The sequence below is a fragment of the Haliotis rufescens genome, unplaced genomic scaffold, assembly GCF_023055435.1.
Source record: "Haliotis rufescens isolate VD_foot unplaced genomic scaffold, xgHalRufe1.0.p SCAF_4, whole genome shotgun sequence".
Classification (NCBI taxonomy): Eukaryota; Metazoa; Mollusca; class Gastropoda; order Lepetellida; family Haliotidae; genus Haliotis; species Haliotis rufescens.
Genome location: NW_025964112.1, coordinates 18,216,033 through 18,237,358, shown reverse-complemented (window position 1 = coordinate 18,237,358; position 21,326 = coordinate 18,216,033). Strand labels below are relative to the sequence as shown.

Below are 21,326 nucleotides of genomic sequence, written 5' to 3'. Positions count from 1 at the left end.
TCTACTCAGTGAGTCTATACAACGCCCAGCCACTGGCTTCGTAGCATCGTCTATTATAAGTTCTGGAGGACCTTGGTTACATTTGTTATGTCATCTCTGTATGAAGGAGTACGCCATGATGTCATGTCTGTAGATAAACTGAGCTCAACGGACATGCGGGAACTGATAAATGGTGTTGGTCTGAAGCTATAGGAGATACGTTATTAACAAGGGCCCTTAGCCAGCCACGTTAGCGTAAAATCGAACACACGACATTGTTTAAATGGAACATCATATATTACCGTTATTCGCTGTGAAGCTGTAAATGTCACAGCTTCTTTGGTAGATTCTATAGGGCGAGAATGGGATTTTAAACTTTTGAGTTTGATTATTCACCCCACTACGCCGGAAGTATCGTAGCAGGGGACACCAGGGAACTTGCCTACCCCTGTGAGGAATCAAACTGGGGGCCAATATGAAAATGTCTGGTTCTAGTGGTTTGCAAGTGGCAATCAAGTTAAAATATGAAATTCTTTTTTCAGATATACAAACATCAAGGCAAGGCTTGTAAAATGTAGCATATTTGAGCTACTATGTACACACAATTGTAGCTTGTTGGATATATGAATACGTGCATTATTTAGCACAAGGTTACACGATGAATCGACCAGATTGAATCATTAACGTTTGATCAGATTATCATGTATGGTTTTCTTGCCATCACACATAGCTGTCGCGGTCATACGAAATGTTTAATTACTTTTACACGCAAATCCCGAGTTTACTGATGTGTATTTGCACATACAGTAAACTACGGTTATAACGAACACGCTTATAACGAACTTACTTTTTGGTCCCGACTATTTGCTGTAGTTATGCTGTATATATGCTTATAACGAACTACGGTTATAACGAACTAAAATTAGTAGTCCCTTTGAGTTCGTTATAACCGTACTTCACTGTATGTTCTTTATAATTCTTTATGTTGCATTGTACTGTGTTGTTTCATGGTCTGTAAATGTCTGGATGCAAATCTCTTTATGTGTTTAACGAGAATTGTTAATTGTATACATGTATGTATTTTGAAAAACGTATTTCAAGTTTCATTTTTGTCGATCCCATTAGTTCCTTTGTTGTGGTTGGCAGAAGAATCTCTGTTTTTTCTTTTTGTTTTCCATCTTACAAAAATGTCATTGATTCCATATCGGTAACCTTCAAACCCGCAATTGTTCTTGTCAAAACTTGTTGAAAATAATCTAACTACAAGATCTGTTTTCCCCAAAACACGCATGATCAAAGATACCTACTGGTGTTGCCCAAAAGATAAAAGGTACCGCTAATTGCAATTAACCCTTTCAGAGCATTATTCCCTTTATTGGTAGCGGCGGTGATCAAAGTGTCAGGTGTGTTTAGTGAGCACCGTTAATTAATCAATGGCGGTAGGTCACCAGTGCCAATCGGGTGTCGGCAAATGAAAGATAAGTAATCACTTTGCCCGTGTAACTGGGATTTAATCCATGGTTTATGAAGCAAACAGAGAATTTTAGTTCTTCCGTTCAGTGGAGGTGCAGGAACCTTTAGAGATGTCTCTTACTCATTATTTCAGTATGTGTAATTACAGGCGGGTCCCGATGATCTCTATGGTTTATCCCAGTTGTGTTTTGAATGGCATTTATTTTTGGATGTTTTCATTTTTTTCTAATTTCATACAATATACAATAACAGAAACATTACTTCATTTAATCATAAGATGTAATTGTGTCTTTGAAACAGGGCATGTCCAACATTTATAGAATTTATCAAATTGTCACTTATAGAACTGAACATTTTGGAGAGTAAGTAATAATGTTTATTTTGTTACATCTGGAATAGTTGACTAAACCTTTACGTGTGTTTTTTGTTGGTGAAAATACTCGGAGGCTAAAGACAAACGCAGTATTTAGTTGTTTCGTTCAGCGGAGTAAGGAACTATATATGTTACATACCCTTGACCCAATGATGGTTTGTGTAAGTGGTGACGTGTTTCATCTGTGATTATGTGTTATCGGTCACTTGGGTTTTGTGACAATGCTTATTGTCTCAATGTATTGTTATCCTGAAACATAATTTGGCTGAAAGCGCTGTATCGTAATTCCCGACACAATGCATAGTTTACGTTATTTGAGACCAAAATGTTGCCCCAAACTTGTATATTGTATATTTATTTATTACTTCACTGATAGCTGTAATCGGTAAACATGTATTATGACAGGAACAGAAGGACTGGTGATCCGTAGAAGTAGGATGTATGCCATTAAGTCCAATGCTGATAAAACTGGGAATTATAAGATAATCGTATAAATCTATTATTAATAGATATTAATTTCTCTCGTTTAATTCTGAATTTATTTATCAACTTATCTCTTATTAAAACAAAATTATTGAATACCTACTGGCAGTATTTGGTGGACGATTTCAGAACATCCTTTTTTATACATTACATGTGGGTATTAATGTACCTATTTATTTATCAGGAATGTGTATTTACCAAAGGTTGGATGTTACTACATTCATATTTGAAACCAATGTCAGAATTATGGGTCATGAAGTCAGAATGGAACAGTTATTTAGCGACAGGTGTCCGACGTTATTCCACAACACGTGTCAGGTAAGTTAAACGTAAGTGCGTGTGACACACAGTATCAATAGCAGACAGATTCCTAATCACCTCATTGAAGCGTTAACGGTAGTTCACGTCTACGCAACGGTCAGTAATGAGCTTGTGTGACGTCATGGCGCTTATGGCAGATGTGTAATCACCTCGTTATAACGAGGTCCCAAGCCCTTGTGGCGTGTAGCGGACATTGTGTGTTGTGAGAAGCTTGTCATTTGTGACAGATATGCGATTCACGTGCCCTGACATCAAATAATGCCTTATATTGCTGTTCTCGACAGATTTACAACAAACCGACGAACTGTACAGACGAGATACCTCATATAAAGCAATATAATTAGGTAAGTATTTTCCGTCTTGTTTTAACGCATAAAATTCCTCCGCTCATCACATCAACTGGAGGTCCGTATATGTTGGTATTCCATGAAACAAGCAAAAGCTTCGAATTGTATTCATTGATTTATTGGCAAAATAAATTAATTTCAATATGTATATGATATGTACATCGAATATAAGTTACTTCCAGATTCTGGAAAATAGTCTAAATATACAAAAAAATGAATATGTACATTCATAAATAGCTCATCAAAAATGAAGTATGATACACATGACGTTGTAGTATAGCACCTTGGAAATGAAAGCCATTGATTAAGTGGCTTTCTCTTAGCACAATCGTTCGTGCAGAAATGCAATAGGAGTTCTTTTTCTAGAGGTAGACTTGGACATTATTGGAAGTCGATAAGTTAATATATTGCACTACATTAAACGTTACTGCGAATCCGTATTTCGCATTTTCTAAAATCCGCATTATATATATTGTGTTGGAAACGTTGTTTCCGTCGTTATTACATGTTTTTCATAACATCTATCTCTGCTCCAGCACGTATAAGACGACATGATTTTATTAAATCATTGCCTGAGATTGAAATGTTGACAAGTGGAAAACAACGAAATAGGAATCCATGACATTTGAGCACATCAATAATTGAGGTTTGTCGGTTATATTTCTGGGGAACGTTTAAGATATCACAATAGTTGCTGTCTACGGACAGGCAATATACGCAATGCATTGTTTTAAGTTACTATCACATGAACATTCTCTTGAACAAATCCACATATTGTAAGTTTCAGTCATTTTGTTTCACTTCCCTCTCACAAACATTTAACAACTTTCAATATTTCGTTGTCAGTGATCATCGTAAATTACAGTTGTAATTCTTTCTTTTCCCAACATTTACGAATTTTGACCACTGAACTACCTTTGTTCGTATCAGACACTCTGTTCCCTCTTTTTGAAGTACCCTGAGCAGATTTACAGCACCTTCTTTTGAACCACCAACGCCCAATCACAATATTAACTGTAGCATATACATGCTTAGCACTTTGTGACGTCATAGCACAGGTTCCAAGCACTACTGCAAACGGTCGACTGTACTCTGCACGGTCAGCACGTGGAGCACGAGGCGATAGCACTGGATCATGTTGTTGCACGTGGGGCACGTGCGTTGTAATTGCCACCGTAAGCTTGTAGATCACGATCTTCATGCTTTCTTTGGGCATTGTTTTGGGTGAATGCATCTGTTGTTGTGGAGGACTGTTCCTTTCCTGCACTGGCATCCAGGTTTACACTTCTTACTGCAGGATCCCAACTTGCCTTTGGAGCTGCATGTTCTTGGGCACCCCGAAGCACAGGGGGAGAAAATAGCGCCTTTCGGACATTTGGTGTCAGCTGAAAATAGAGAAGAGGTTCATAAGACATTGGTTTAGATAATATTTTGACGCATTGTAATATTGAATAAAAATGCATTTATTTAAATTTAATTTCTTAATTTTTTTTTAAACAGATAGTTTCTAGAATTGAATAATTCGTAAATTGAACGTGACACATACCATTGCACATTGAATTGTCCCACTTGACCTTGAACCCTGCGCGTTTGCATTCATTAGCATATGCACGAAGCGACTCGCATGCGCACTGGTGTCCATGAGGGCAATCGCACATGTCGGTAACACATGAACTGACGTATGGCTGAACATCCACCTGGCGGCGACACTTTGCGAAGGTTTTATCGTAGAGGGCGCTGCAGTGTCTGTTGGCTCTCATCTTGGCACGGGCATCACTCTCGCAGGGGGACGTGAGACGACGGAGCTTGGGCTTGACCTTGCATGCTTTTTTGCTACCAATCCTCCAGGAATGACCAAAGTCTTCACCCTTCTCGTAGATCTTGCCCTTTCTTCCAACCAGGTCGTCGTTCTCAAGACCATTGTAGTTCCCACAGAGACCACACATCTGGTTCTTGTATTTGCTGCTGACCGTGACCTCGAGGTAGCTGTCTCCGTCCCAAACGACCTTCAATCCGATGTCAGCCCTAAAGGTCACGCTATGGCCGTCTTTCCTAATGGTGAACTTGTTACTATCTGTATAGGGGAGGGCGATCCTCTTCCTGTTAACTTTGACCACAAGGTTCTGAAGAAGACTGACACGTGTGTTGCCCATGATCACGACAAGCATCTGGGTCCAAGCAAACCCGGAGGACAAACGGACACCATTCTTGACTTTAATGGTGAAGGAATTGTCTTTGGAACAGTCTTTGGCGAGGAGGTATTTGCATGTTCCCTGGAAGTTGAACATCTTGCCGTCGAAGGTTCTGTAGTGAGGATCACCGAATACAGTACACACAGCGTCTTCTGTAAAATATAAGATGATTCGTTAATAAATGATCCATGGTTTGCTTTGTTTTGTATTCCAGTGTTTTTATTGTTTTAAGTATTGATACTATTGTGATACTATTTTGTACATTCAATGTTATATTAAAATGGTTTTTTTTAAATATAACAATTGTAATTCTATTTTAAATACTGTTGCAAGTATGTACTTACGTTCAACACATTTAGGACAGCATGCACCAGGTTCGAACTTGAGACGATAACCTTTTGGACACCAGAGCGAGTTACTGCATCGTTCACGTTGACAGTAGGTGACGCCATCATCACAGGTGCAGTGGGTGCAGATACTGGGACGCCATTCCTCACGGTGCTAAGACAAGCAAAATATAATTATTAGTTGGATTTTAAAGTTTTCAGTGAATCTAAATATATATTTTGTATATGAAAGCATTTAATTTTAATTTAAAAAAGTAAATAATTATTAAAACAGTACAATGTTATTTATGATGTTTACCTTATATCCCTTTTCTTGAAATGTACAATCCCTCTTAGGCAGACATTTCTTGCAGCAGGCACCATCATCTTGGGTTTGCTCACTCTCTGGACAATCAAGGGGCGGGCAGCTCTGACGAGTACATATCGTTGTCCCTGACTGAAAAATGGAATCGTCTATGTTATACTTGGATCAAATGTTTCCAAACCACGCTATGCTTTTCATTTAGTCACTTATGAACAGGTCAATGACATAACTCCTGGTTTTAGATTACGCCTCTGAATGCATGCCATTGATAACGAGTGTAACAAACTGATAGGTAATATATTGTGTAAACAGTCTAGGCATATTCATTCATACTTAGAGCGGAAGGATTGCCGAACACTTATGAAGGGTGTAAAAAGTCAACAAAACATGCGATTGTTTGGGTGTTACAATTCGAGCAGCGTGTGATATAATCCCTATAATGTAGTCCGACAAAAAGTAGGACATATTAATCATGAATATGATATGTGAAATATCTCTGACAGGGCCACACACTGATTGTATACTGAAGCCGGTAACTTACGTTGCATGTGCATGTCGTGCAATTTTGTGGAGAGAGGCTGAAGGTGTCTCCGTTTCGTTTGATAGTCCGGGCGTACAAGCAAATGTCCCTTGGATCAAAGATGGTTCTCTTTCCTTTACACATGGGACAGCACTCTCCTTCTGGTGTATAAACAGATTCGGCGGGGCAGTTCAGAACTGGGCACGCTTTCTTCGTACAGGTGATGGAGCCGCCATTGCAGGAACAGCTGACACACTTGTCCGTGTTGAGAGAAAAAACGTCGCCATTCTTGTACTCCTTTCCTTCGTAATAGCAACCTAAAACAAAAACAAAATAAACTGAAGAAATGTTTGCAGTAAAACAAATCTGAATGAATTGTACGTGTTTGTTGGTCGACAGTTTGACACGAACTACCTTGTTACCATTGAATTTAACTCTCTGTATTTGGGCTAACAATATGGCGGTGTTACAACCGGAAGTACACCTGTGGTTTTCCTGCTCCGCATGAAACAGATGTGCAGTACCTGCCTGGTTTACGGGGAATAAGATTAGGCCCAAAGGATGATCGTCAGAATTTGGGTGGTAAAATACGTGACATACAAGTGTACCTAAACATTCCCACACTAGAAATGTGATCAAATCAGATTATGGTTCGACACGGGAAGGTAAATGACCCCCATCAAGTTGGCATTGGCTTTATTACAAATACTTTAAGGTGGGGTGGTGGATAGCATGTCTGTTGAGGGGAAACTAGTAGCGGTATTTATGATGACATATATTTACTATGTAATCCCCCTTCGTGTTTTTTTACTGACAGTGGCCCTGTCCATATGTGAGTTTGACCTACTTAAAGCGGTCTCCTCGCTTTGATTGTAGATTACTGTGCTACGGCGGCCCTCGTGCGCTATCTTAAGTGACAGTTGTGTCTTTAAACTCGATGTCCGTTGAGCGTTACAGACATAGCACACACCGGGGTCTGGTTTTATTATAAATGGTGTTTTAATAGAGTGAAATGCGTGATGAAGTGTCCGTAATGACTAGTCGGATGCTATAAATCCTGTCTTCACTGTAAAAAAATATCTGTTTGATTGCGTGGTGGAGAGCCAGGTATTCAGAGAGTTAATGTGCATTTATGAGGTATTTAAGAATATCTGGATATTTGTGTTATTAACCAGAGAACACAATAATCCCATTGATGTTTATTCTGAATGGAATACCATGTTTTATTTACAGTTAAACAACCATGAACAATCCTAGTGCCTTGTCCAGCTTCAGAGGAAAAGTCGTGTGTTGACAATGGTGGCTTTCAGTTCACTGAACCAATCAAATTAACTATTTGCACGCGCTGACGCACCCGAACACTCGTCCCATCTGTCACCGAAAATCAACGAAACATGCCGAAGTTATAGGATAACGCCACAAGGTTATATGTCTGTTTGGAATACAAATTTCGGTGAAGCCTAACGTAACAGATAAAATCAGCTGAGTGGACATATTATACTTTGCACTGTTTGGGCAGTGGGGAATGAATCTTCGACTGAGCCATCTCCATGATGGTCATGTTTGAAATTTGGGGGGAGGAGGACACTAGCATTCGCGGGGTTGTTTAATTAACGTTTGTAAACAAACCCAAACAAACGTTACAACAGCGGCACAAGTCCGCAACAAATGTCGAAATGTTTGCAAGTATTTTGTTGTTATGTTTGTTACCGAAACAACACAGTGGTAATCTTGGATCAATTGGGTTGTATTTTGGGGTACATTCGCCAATCCCATTTCGTTCCACAAAATGGTTAAAGTCGGTTGTATTTTTATACATACCTTTGCATGAAGGACAGCATTCATTCTTGGATTGGATTGGATTTTTGCACGGGACGTGACACTGTTTCTTTGATCTAGTGACAACACTAGCCTAAAACGAAAAGAGATTCCATTAAAGCAAGCGATAAATACACAATAAACATTCCATAAACTTTCTTTGAAATAACTCCTATAAAATATCAAACAGAAAGAAAACGTATTTTGTGTGGAGATGCACGTGTAATGTGCAAGTAATAAATGCCTCTGAATTTCGCTTTACTTGGTACAATGAGTCGATCGTAGAAACAGAATTGGGAGATCGTTCCGATAAATGATATATCAAACCGCAATAAAGCCGACATTCACAAGCACACCTGGACGGCCATGGGTGATTCTGGCGATATTTGAGTCATTAAAACTGTCTGTCTAAAGACGAAGCCAGTGAGAGTTCACTTTTAAATGTTAGCTAATCTATCCGAATTAGTAGCTTCCCGTGATACAAAAGTCATTATCCACGAAACAACAAAACCAGAACAACATAAAACAACAATACGTTAAACGCGGGGGGCTACTTGGGTAATCCCCCCAAGAGGTCTCGCTTCTTGCCATGAATATGTACATCTCTGTAAACCGATGCCTGTTTAAGCCAATACCATTTTAAATACCATCACATACATACATATACATGCTTGGAAACAATACACATGTGTTTGTAAACATATCTTACAATGGCCATTTGTTTGTAAACAATACAGAATATTTATTGACAAGAATAAGGCACACGGCTCATCTTTCTCAGTCTAGACAGAAAGGTATCATTTCAATATAATCGTTTCATAATTAACTGTGACAAGTGTAGCCCACGCGTTAAATCTTAAAGATAAATAACGAACATAAACGATATGTGACATAAACCCCACTGGATTTAATGTGTGTGAAAGAAACTCAACTGTTCAAAATTCTAATCTTCCATTTCAAGTGCGCGTTTTGCCTTTTCGGGCTTCGGGGTGAAATTTCTCACACGATCCAAACCCCAGTGTTCCGGTCAACGATAAAACATGGCATACCACTTATCTTAAGTTTAAAAAAAATAGTAATGTACAGGCAGTCCAAAGTAGTTGTTGGGTGTTGTATGTATAGACAGTCCAAAGGCCGCGTGTAATTCAGTCATTTATTTGTCAATTTTGTTGTCAGTTTCTGAACTTGTAGTTCTGAGGCCGACTAATAATTTATGTCGTGGAAGCAGACATTGGAGATCATTACATAACACTCTATTCATGAACGTAATACACTGGAAGTAGTTGAGAGGAAAATATTTGCCAGAAACCTGTCCGAGATCTCGTGCAAATGCGCGATGTTTGAGAAGCCAACGAGATCTGTAAACTCTTAATTGTTTGGTTGGCCTTAAAGCCACGGCTTAGAGTCTTCTTGCTAACTACAATGGAGTTTAGCAGCGAGTGTACCAAGTCCCAGGCGGCTAAAACGAGGTTACTATAGACCAAGGGTTATTGACTGGTGATTTTCTACACAAATACCCCTTCTGAATAAAAACAAACAAAACATTCCTGAAGATGTTCCGAAAGGACAAGAAAGGGAATTAGCTTGCAAACGTCCAGCAGGTGAATAGATGTTCGGCTCGTCCCTCTGAACCTTTGATTAAAATATTCTTATTCTGGATCATAACCAGACGGGGCATTTATTACGTAGATATCATAAACATAGTTTGTCTGTATTTTGCAGTTTGTCATGTTTAAAGGTACCTACCCGACATTCAAAATGTTCGCAGGGCTTCTTCGGGTCCGACCAAATCTGACCGCTTTCGTAGCTTTTGCCTTTATACACACAACCTGTAAAAAAAACCCAAACAATTAATACCAATAATAACAATGTATCAAATAAAAGTAAAACAAAAATATATTATTATTATTATTATTGTTATTATTATTATTATTATTATTGCATACCTTTACATACGTCGCAGCACTTCTTGCTGGGACCGTCAAATAAAATGGCGTGGCAGCCCTCTAGGTTTCCACATTTGGTTTTCTCACACTCGACTTGGCCTTTCTGAAACACGAATATAAAACAATGATACAATAAATTATTTCAAATATTCCACATTCCATCGGGAAATTTATGACGCCGCGTCGCTAACTGCAGCTTTCCCTTTTTCACTGCAAAGAGCATCTGCTCAGAAATGCGGATTAAACAACCTTAATCCATATACGTATTTACTAACCCCTGAAATACATATAGGTAACTACGAAAAGTTGGAATGTTGTCGGTTCAAGAGAAAAGAGCAAGCCTTGTGTCCTTCCTGTTTGGGATCTCTGCCGCCATGTTGACTGGAGGAAACACTATTAAATATGTCGTCCAGTTTAACAGTACCTTATGTACCTCTTTTATACTCATGCACACACATATCTAGCCCTAGTGCCAGCCTAAAGGTAGTTTGTCGAACTACATTGCCTCTGTGCGATCCTTTCTCTCAATGTGTACGGGTAGCGGTTAACAAGATTCACATGGCGTCAGGACACTGCGCTAACAGACGGCCCGTCGAGTCTTTACCATACCGACATTGACAGTTGAAATTTTAATCACGTTTCGGTCCGTTTTAGAAAGCCGGGTAAACATTTCTATCTGACTTTTCAGCAATATTTCATCATTTGACAGTATACAGTGCAGCGATGTTTCGTAGCCGAGCCGAGGCGGGGTTGTTTCAGAACCGTGTGCTGTGACAGGTATCAACGCTAGGGATGACACAAAGAATCCTGTTTTGACCCGTTCATACAAAATTTGTTATCATAATGTTATGGTATGGTAAACGATTATCAGAATTTGTACATAACATTTGTGAGAATGTGTAAAAGGCAGAGGAGAGCAAATATAGTTTAAATCAGTTCACTTGTTACTCAACACAGTATGGCCGGCATGGTTGAATCCATTAAAATAGACAGTTCAAATCCAATTATTTAATAGGACTAACATTTTCTTAACAACGACTCTTGTATATATCAACTATCATATTTAAAGTAAGTGCATGACGATGGATAGTTTTCAGCAGGTTGGAGTATTTCAAGATGGCTCTCACTGTCGTCTGCGAGTCGCCCGCTGGAGCAGACGACCTATCAAATCTTAGTTCGTAAGCAAACATACCCGTCTTTACGATCGCTAATGGTCCTCAAGAGGAATAGAGCCACTTTGCGGGGACATTTTAAAGTAACAGTTGTAATAAAATATCGAGTAGGTTTGGAGAGAGAGGCTGTCATATTAAACCCACACACCAATCGCGATGGATGAGATGCAGTGTAAGTTGAACAACCGGGCAACGGGCAACACCTACTTCCACTTCAACAAAAACCAAATCGGAATTATTTATAGAGACAAATTCTCGACAACAGACGTTATTCAGGTCACCAGAACTAACGTAGTTAACACAGGGATATCTGCTTCTTTTTGTTGAGTATCAAAGTCATGGAGGTAACGTAATTGATCACATACTTAGATGCACTCAAATCTGCAGCAAAATGGGCCTCGGGAAAAACACGTGTTCTTTGAAACAACAGAGGCATGAAGCCAAGATTTGAAAAAAGTGAAAATTGTTTCTAAATTCAGCCAGCGCACTAACGATATGCTCACTCACTATAAACTTAACGGACTTGTTAGGGAAGCTAAATCAAGTTGAGATTTGTTTTGACTCTTTCATCCTTTCACAAGATCACATCGTCCTTTTGCCTTGAATGAAAATTTGAATTATATCTTTTTCTTGACCTCCCGTGCCCTCAAGCTTACTTGTCATTAGAAACAGCTGTTTTTACTTGTCCAAATAGCATGTTACTCCCCGACAGTAAATATATATCGCCTTTAACTTTCCCCCATACATTACACAGGAGACTAGACGCTCATATCTCAATTTGCCCAGATTTATAGTAATGTGTAAATCCCTATTGGTGATACGGGGGGTTAGATAGATATATAATTACCCTACTGATTACAAGTTGGGTCTTCCTAGAGATTTGACTGCTGAACATGCCGCCTGGTTGCTGGGCTAGACGGGAGATTGACTGGTTCTATGTTTGAAAGCGATACCTCTTATATGGTTATTGTCTACAGAAAGACTCAAATATAAGATACGAACGAATTACTTTTTTTTCAGAGAACAATTTAATGTTTGGGTGTGCCGAGCGTTAGTTTGATGGAAATGTTATAAATAGGATTTCATAAAAGTGTGAACCGGTTTCAATACGTCCAACCAGCCAAATTCACGCATATGTGGATAAAGAATGTCTATGGACAGTGTTATCTAATTCATATTACCGGCCTGCTAAGATGAGCGCCCGACCTCTGTATTCCAATATAAATATTTGCAAAGGGGTATCATGAAAGGGTTAGGTTATCATAACTACGAATTAGTTAGGTGTGAACATTTTATCCGCGTTTGGACACTCAAGGATGTCAGGATAAAAACCGTATGGCAAAATGATTCACCGTTATGTCACGCCAGGAGTTATGTCCCCTTTTGAAGGGGAAATATGAAAATTGCGGGCGGGCGGGCTTTTAGTCTCTTTGAACGTGATAGCGAGTGTTTCTTATTTCAATCTAGGGAGCATTAGAACCAAATCCATCTTATTATGACAATTTTATCCGCCGCTGACGATCTAATTTAATTTATGGGACTGGTGTAATGTGTCTCCTTTGACTGAAGACAAGGCGTATTTAACACTTAGGTGTAATATTTGCATATATTTGGGGGTAGACTATATTGAAATGTAACATACACTATTCTGTGGGTTTATGTCCTTTGTGTGGCATCTGTAGACATACTGAAAAATATGCGATTCATTAAATGAAATATTTACTTCTTCCACATTATGAATTATGAAACCGTTTCGAATTTAATGATGTGTTATGTTCTCATCCGCGTGGCACTTTTCTTCCATATTCTTTACGTTATTTCCAAAGATTATCTTGTTGGTATTTTCTTCCGTAAGTGTCGTCTGCCACCGAGGGCCAGAGGTCACGTGACCGCCTGGGAGCGCGCCTGCGTGAATGGGTTCGACTTACTCATGTAAACAGCAAGTACTAGGTGAACGTCGCCTATCTTGTGTTAACTCGGAAAGATCAACACGTGAGACAAAGAGAGACGCTCAAATACTTGCGGGTGGGCAGAGACCCAAAATGGAGGCAAAGTGAAGCGAAGGAGCACGGAAGGGGATAATAGGTAGACGCCACCCCGTACCCTGCGGCGAATCCTCCGTCGGCAATCCACACAACAGTTATCTCCCTTTAATGTCAACGTAACCTCTAAAAATACAGTTGACGTTTTTCTTTGTCTTTTGTCGAATTTTCAGGACATAAAACCAAGTATTTTCGCTATGCCCAAAAAGGTGTTCAGGTAAGGCTTGAACGCCTTTTCTCAAATTTAACCTGATATTCATTTACCCTTTAACCTTCTGAACACGTGCAACACGCTTGACTAAAGATTGGTATATGCCCTCAAATATTATGGGAATAGAAAAAAACGAAAAGTCGTGAATGAAATTACTTTTCGGACATATCAGCTAATCTGCATTTGTAGGCGATGGAGCATCACCGTGGCCTTTTACACTATATTAATGAAGCACACAGGATCGCACGCACGCTTTCTAAGGCTTTTGTCAACATTTACGCATCACAATACTTTCAAATTGATGAATCTTTTTTGAAGATTTTCCGAAATAGAATTACAGCGACCAACACAAACACTTGTGTACCAAGCAGAACAGGTCGCCATAAGTCTGAGTGCTTCATGTAATGTGAACGGTACTTTCTATACAAATGCTCTCTTAGAGAACATATTGCGTATTTTGTCTACGAAAAGGATGTGTCCAGTACGCAACCTCTTCTATCTGTACGATCACGATGTACAGCAAAATATAATTGACATTGTAACCTGGGTAACAAACAAACTACTCAACGTTCAACCAAACCTAGAATTTGATACGAAGGGAGACAACTGTAATTGGTGAGATATCAACGTCGGGTGGGTGGCGACAACGTTTGCCAAGATGGCGCCGATGTCGTCTGTTTCCAACCACCAAGAGATGGCGGTCAGTGTTTATGCTTTTTATTAAGCGATCTGATATACAACTTCGTTGAAACTACTCAACTACGTTTAAGGAATCAACGTTGAGAGTAAATCAAGGGGTATAACGACATTGAAAAGTTAACGATATGTCACGAGTCAAGACATGCGACGAATTATGGCAGTCGAAAAAACCCATTTAGGATATATCAGCTGGGAAACAGCAGATAGCGGTAGTTTTGAAATTGCATGAGACCTTTTTAGTTCAGAGACAATATTTAAATACATTTGGGATAAGATAGGGAAGCATCGATTGCTTGTGGTTTCGCGCAAGCTCAGATAATGTCCTGTGTAATCGTAGTTGTTCCTCTTCATTGACCGGATGGCTAATGCATACAGAGATATGGGGCTGTATTTGTTTTGAACTCTAAACTGAAGACCTTTTGACCTAAGGGATTAAACATTGTTTAGCAAATATCAAACACACAAGCATTTGACCGGGGAATTCTAATGACCCTAATTAGCAATTTTGTTGTCTCTTTCTGTCGCCTAAACAGGAAGAAAGCTTGTTGGCTGAGAGTAAGGCTGTTTCAAAACATTTGTGGGCATGTTAATATTAATTATTCAAATTATATAAATAATTAATGTAACTCTTGTAACGTAAAAGTTCTAGTGCTTGAAATGCAACATAACTGAATTGTAAATATCTGCAATTTAAAGAATATAAAACATACATCTTCATCATATTTCTCTTAAGACGCGACCGGAATCCCCAATCCCCGTTTGCTATCTCAACTATGTGGCTTGCGGTGTTTGTTAGATTGTGAATGAAGTTTATTTTATTGAAGTAGCACTAATCAAGGACTCTTGATAACCTTTCCAGTCTCATCTCCTTATCTTTCAAGTTATCTCCCTTTGTTACTTCTTACATGCGCGTACGCTGACAATAGGATGGAGAGGTTCACGTGTGTTAGTCAGGTTCAGATAACTTAGCCTTTGACAAAGGGCATTCTGTTGTACATCTCGATGAGAGAGGCAGTGGACCACCCAAAACAAAAGAGATTCCCGTTTCCAAGATGGCTGCCGAGACCGTAATTTACGCTGCAGGCACGTGCTGTGACGTCACAGCCTAACAACAGTTGGCTTAATGACAGGCCCCTTTTACACTGATGTTATTTTGGCGTAAAGGTATGATTTTACTTGTGTAGGATTAGTTTCAAGGGATTGTTTCAGATAACTTTGAAATACATCACTACTCACTCGACAGAAACAGGCGATGCAAGGGTCAGTTGTTATCCCAGTAATGTTGATTTCTTCTCCTTCATTGCTACACTGCTTCACCGTACCTGCAAACAGAAAAACACACATTTAATTCAACACATACAATTACAACGGTATATCTTAATCAGTAAAATGGTATTTAGGAGTTGAAAGCATTACACGGCGGATCAATATCCTGATAAATCCTATCGATAAGGCGGCGGTAGTCGACAGTAAGATTAGGGCAAAGATAGCGATCGTCAGCGAGTAGACTTATTACATATGTCGCCGTAACATCAGATTTCTAAGGGTTTTTTAATCTACTCCAAGCTTATTAGTGTCGGAGCCTGACGGATGGGGGTCGGGATGGCGCTTGCCCCGGGGGGTGGGGATGACGGGGCGAGGTGACTGACACCTGGCTTTTCATAAGCTTGTTGGGAGGCTGAGAGCAGGTATTCTACCTGGCGCTTATCGGAAACTCAATCAGGGCGATTTGTGCCGTCGTCTTTAAAGGGGACAGCAAAACAAGCCACCGTAACGTAAATTGTGCCCCTTTAAAGAGCCGAACGTTTCGCCACGTCAACTGCTCAGTGGGACTGTCAGATCGTGTGTTCACAACGCAACGGGAGCCTAGAGAGCGATGCCTTAGGCACCCTCACCACAATTAGAATCCTGCAAAAGGGCCGGGCTCAATAGATCTCCCTGCTGTACACCTAGTGAAGGGGAAACAGTTTTTAATACCGGTTAATTAGGTGCTAGATGGACGTTGGGATCATAATCGTGTTTGGATTATTAGAATATAAACAATTTCATTCTTATACGTAAAACTGAATTTCATATGGTAGTTAATATCGATAAAAGAAACATTATTAATAAGCGTTTAATCAGTCTTTTATTACGTATGTGAAGATATTTATCAATGGAATTGTTATTGGACAGCAAACAAATAAACATGAATTGAAAACATTTACGCCAGTGAACAGTTTGATTTTAACTTATCTAAGTTAAATATGTTAACCAATGTTATGGTCTGGTAGACAACAGTCGTGTTTCACTGAGAACTATACATTTAGTACAATCACCCAAGTATGTACGATCAATCAAAGGAAAAGCAGAGAGGACTGTCAAATAAACTATCTTACTCTACAAATCCAATTTTTCACGTGATTTCACTCTGAAGAAGAAAGGTATGACTCTCGTTTATCGAGAACATAAATGCTTTAAAGGAATATGCTTACAAATTGGCTTGTAAATATTTTTCTATTAATAAGTTTGTAAATCTAAATTTGATCAAGATTGTGATATATATACTTACTGTGTCAATTGTATAGCACTCGGTCTATACAGGGTAAATTAAATTAATCAAATAATTGTTTTGTATAATTATAATTATAATTTTGAATTATATTTAGTTCGTACCTTCGACCAAGAACATGTGTTTGTTAAGTAACTGTAAACTATAGAGAAATCCTTATTCAGTAACTGGCATTGGTATGGCCTGATAACTAGAAATCCAAAGGTATCTTAGTACAAATAATTCGGAGTTTAAAAATGTGTGTGTCACTAAAACTACAGATGGATTTGTCCTCTTCCATCGCAGGATGGTACCCGTGCTTTTCCTAACTTTATATTTTCGGAACATTCTCTGGGTAAACCAATATTAGATATTGGTCAAAAACAAACACGCCCTCGTGAGAAAGCATGGCCTGAGTTTGTTCGGCTTGTGGCGTATTCGATAGGATGACCCGAGGTTTGGTTAATGACCGAACTAATCAACTTAACATGTTAACGGTAGATATCTATCATTCAAGACAACTTATTTTCAAAATACATGCAATTAAAAGCATCACGATCTTTAATTCCGTTAATAACTTGAATTTTGTGCTGTGGGGCCATGCAAATGAATAACATTTAACAGAATTATTATAATGGGGGAAGGTATAACTCTTTACTATTAATTTCATGCCTAGTTTGTTCAATGGAAACTGACTGGCCTACCCTGTTCACCCAACCGAATAAAGTAATCTGAAATGGATCTACGATGTAACCTTTAGACAATATATACTCTTTGATTACAACTGTGGTAATAAAACGGAAACCACACATAAAATATTATGAGACCCGTTAAATTTAGAAATGGCATTCATGTGAACTAATTTATGAAAGAAATCTTTTTATTTCCAGATAATAACATTCAGGAGAATCATTACGAAAGTTGTATTTTTCAGTGTTAACATTATGTAAATATCTATGTAGTGTGTCGACTTAATGTAAGGTAAATGTATTCAACGAGAGTACTTGTACGCTGCTGCGATGGTGATTTACGGCTGGTTCATTTAGCCTGAAGCATACACAAGACAATAAAAGTACATCGGGGACAGAGTTAATACGTTAACATGCACCAAAAGAACGGTGGAAATGTTGTTATTAATACATGATTAACATGAAAGGACTCATCACGTCTTGGAGCCCGCTGGGATTTGTGAAATCGGTTATTGGGCCAGAAGGGAATACTGGTAATAACTCGTTTAAAGCAAACTATTTCAGATTTGACATACATTTACCTCTACCAAAATATACACCACAGCCACGTGTGAAAATGTCAAGTCACCCTCAGCTTTCAAAATTACATTACTCTGAATTATCATAAATGATATTTCCCTGGATCATTTCAGGATAATTTACAACAAAATTACCAAATTTACAAACTCCTGGTGTTAAACAATAATTAGGAAATGTCAATATTAAAGATGAAAACTATTCTTTTCAAAATCATAGGTAAAATATATTTACAATGCAAACATATTAGCCGCCAAAGCTAAGCATATTTGGACAGTCACTCTACAAACCCTTCTTGAAAAGAAATGGACGTGTTGTTTAAAGCTGTGATGCTATGCCTGTAGAAACATAAGCCGTTTTGTTTTTTGTTAGATCATTGGTTTCAAAATGTTGACAGCAGAGCCCGAAGTTGTGAAAATATCTAAACGTAAATATGAAGCGGTTCGAGAAGCTGTTGCTGTTGTTTATATACAAAATTCCTCGTATGCATTTTTACTTTCGGAATACATCCCCGTGACTATATAGCATTGTCAGGTCGCGTCCAATCATAAGATGACATAATTGAATATTATCACCGAAGAGTACTGATGAGTTAGCGTATTGTTATTTGCAGACAGTGCATGTGTAGCGTATTGTTATTTGCAGACAGTGCATGTGTAACTGACTTGATACCGGTTGCATCGTATGTATGTGGCTAATTGTGTCACAACGGTTTAAATGTATTCTAGAACAATATGTTATTGTTTAAATGGGAGATAACATTACACTGAAATATATCGCGATCATGTTCAAGCCCATACCACACTTACTACCCAGTTAACGTGTGACAGAATAGAGCCAAATAAGCTATTTACAATTGTCCAATGCCTCAGTGTTATATCTCTTGTATATTTTTTCGGATGACACATGGGGACATATGGGAGCAGACACAGGTTAGCATTAAAGCCACCAATTGTAAATAACCCTTGGTCGTGTACATTTCATAATATAAAATACCAACCGCTGTTATATATTATTTCGACAGTAACCTAATGTTAATTTTGTGAACGATCGATTTATGAACAGTTGCCATCGGAAATGTCGGCCTAAGTTGACATGGTGTTGCGACGTAAGTAGGCCAGTTTTGATATCAGATTACATTGCCATCAGCGAGGGTTATGAATGGGCATAGACTAGAGCAGTATGGCCCTTACTAAAGGTTTGAATTAAATAAAATAACACCCCGTTTTAACGAAGCTGATCGTAAACATGGCGATTTTATCTATGTCATTGTTGAAAGATCAATAGCGTTGGACGAAGGTAGGGCTGCGATTTCAACACAACGCTGTCCCGGGTGGTATAACGTATTGATTAAATCATATTTTTGATTTTATATCGATCGTGGAATAATGAGGTTTGAATGTAGACTAACATATTTGTATAGTAGGGAACACCGATCTGCATGTAGAAACGTTGTCCCAACAAACACAGGTTGAATTATACATATTTTCTTTACGCCGCTTGACCAAGAGCCTTTTGTTTAGCCATTGTGCTACTCTGGGGGAAGAAAAATATTGATCAAACACGTTTGGTAGTAATTACAAAGATACGAGAAAAAATCTATTGGTATAGCTATCTCAATGTTATTTTTCACATAAATTGTACACAAAGTTTAAGGTTGACGTGAGGTTGTCATCAAAACAAGTAGTAAATTTCAAATTGGATATACCTTCGGTTGTATGGCCATTTGGGCGGCCAGTGTTGTGGTGGTTTATAGGTGGTGGGTCTGTTTAAAGCGACAACCTGCTGTGTTGTTTCTCTGTGGACTGTTGGCTATAGGATCAAATCTAATACTGACTTTTGTCACTTGAAATGCAGCTACTATGAAAGGACCACCTCCAGTCTTCAAAGAATAGAGCGAGGGTTTGTATCTTGGTGTATGATTTCTTACCCGCTGTGCTCGGGCAAAACACCCGCTCTAGAGGTGAGTTACTTATATACGCCTTGACTCACAGCCTTAAGGAAAGGGATGGGAAAACTAACGTTGTATATTAAGAATTAAACTGTCTCACCTTGTAAAAGAGCAGCACTTGGTGACAGGTGGATCCATAGTAGTAGTGTGACAATCGCCGATATCGTTGTCCTGTGGCTGGAGAAAGGTTCTTGCACAAAACAAAGCATAGTATTTTTGAGAATAAAAATTCTCAAAAAAATATTTATGAAACGATAATTGAAAAAAAATCACAAGTTGCTTCAGGCAGGACTCGATAACACAATCAGTGCGTAGGATAAAAAATATCCAAATAGAAACTGGTGATAGCAAACGCTTGTTGTTATATGACAGCAGTTAACACTTCCGTGGGTGGTATATGTAGAGACTCCGTGTAAACACCCTTAATTCGGCAAGAGACTTGTGGTAGTACGTCTACTGTTTGAAACAGAACGAGACTGGAGTTGATGAGTCGTACCTCCCGTATACATGGGGAGTAGGTGGCAGTCGTCCCTCACGATGACACTTTCTCCTCCGTCGTGTAAAAATCATAGTTGTTTGTTGAGAGATTGTTTCTTCCTAATCAAATCAAGAATCAGTTGTTGTTGGCTAATCCGATCAATCGCTCATTAGTTAATCCCGCGCCGTCTTCCTCGAGTGCTAATCCACTATACCCCAAGCCAGGCCATTGCGTGTGTGCGGTTCAGTCGCCAAGTTAGACTGCTAGCCTAGCGATAGACGCGGCTACAGCAAGCCTTCCCGTCGTGTTTTCTTAACATAGAGGATGTCAGGCCGCGGGAACGTTTTGCTGTTATTGTATTATGTCTGAGATATTTCCAGCACATGATATTTACACCAAACACTCCAAATAGCTTTTGTTGCTTCGAGATTGGATGTGAAGTCAGTAATTATTGTGAAAAGGAATTTTGTACGGAAGAATTAGTTTGTTTTAACTGCACAATCGCTAACAAGCGTTGGGTTTGCGTTGATGGTATTGGCTCTGGCTATAACAGCGTTTTTGTGGTATGTACATACGAGGTGTATGAGACTTTATAACATATATATCTCCTTTATTGTCTTTTATAATGGAAATGATGTATGAGTTAGATGCAGGATGATCTTTGGGGAAGACCCACACGTATCTACACACAGTGCATGCAGTAGCACGAGATGCGCAGCGTCGAGAGAGGTTAATCACTTCACCCACTCATGACGTGAGCATTGTTTTAGATAGATTTGATATGATATGCATGCAGCTTCTGCAACCGTTTATTTAACCTACATCAAAATGTTCGATAGTGTGATGGTAGATGTTCAATTATGTGAGGTAAATGT

The 21,326-nt window shown here is 38.9% G+C and overlaps 1 protein-coding gene across 2 annotated transcripts; it reads right to left on the bottom strand.

Moving 5' to 3' along the window:
- Positions 1-3,078: 3,078 nt before the first annotated feature.
- Positions 3,079-20,724, bottom strand: LOC124149250 (BMP-binding endothelial regulator protein-like). Of its 2 annotated transcripts, XM_046520708.2 has the most exons (10): positions 20,074-20,724; positions 15,464-15,549; positions 10,104-10,206; positions 9,904-9,986; positions 8,161-8,251; positions 6,361-6,656; positions 5,814-5,951; positions 5,513-5,669; positions 4,523-5,320; positions 3,079-4,361 (listed from the first exon to the last, which is right to left on the bottom strand). In XM_046520708.2, the coding sequence occupies exons 1-10, from the start codon at positions 20,180-20,182 to the stop codon at positions 4,174-4,176; spliced, it is 2,049 nt and encodes a 682-aa protein (XP_046376664.1). In that variant the 5' UTR covers positions 20,183-20,724; the 3' UTR covers positions 3,079-4,173. The 2 variants fall into 2 exon arrangements, with proteins under 2 accessions (XP_046376664.1, XP_048238089.1); XM_048382132.1 differs by lacking the exons at positions 15,464-15,549; positions 20,074-20,724 and adding an exon at positions 10,537-10,788.
- Positions 20,725-21,326: the final 602 nt, after the last annotated feature.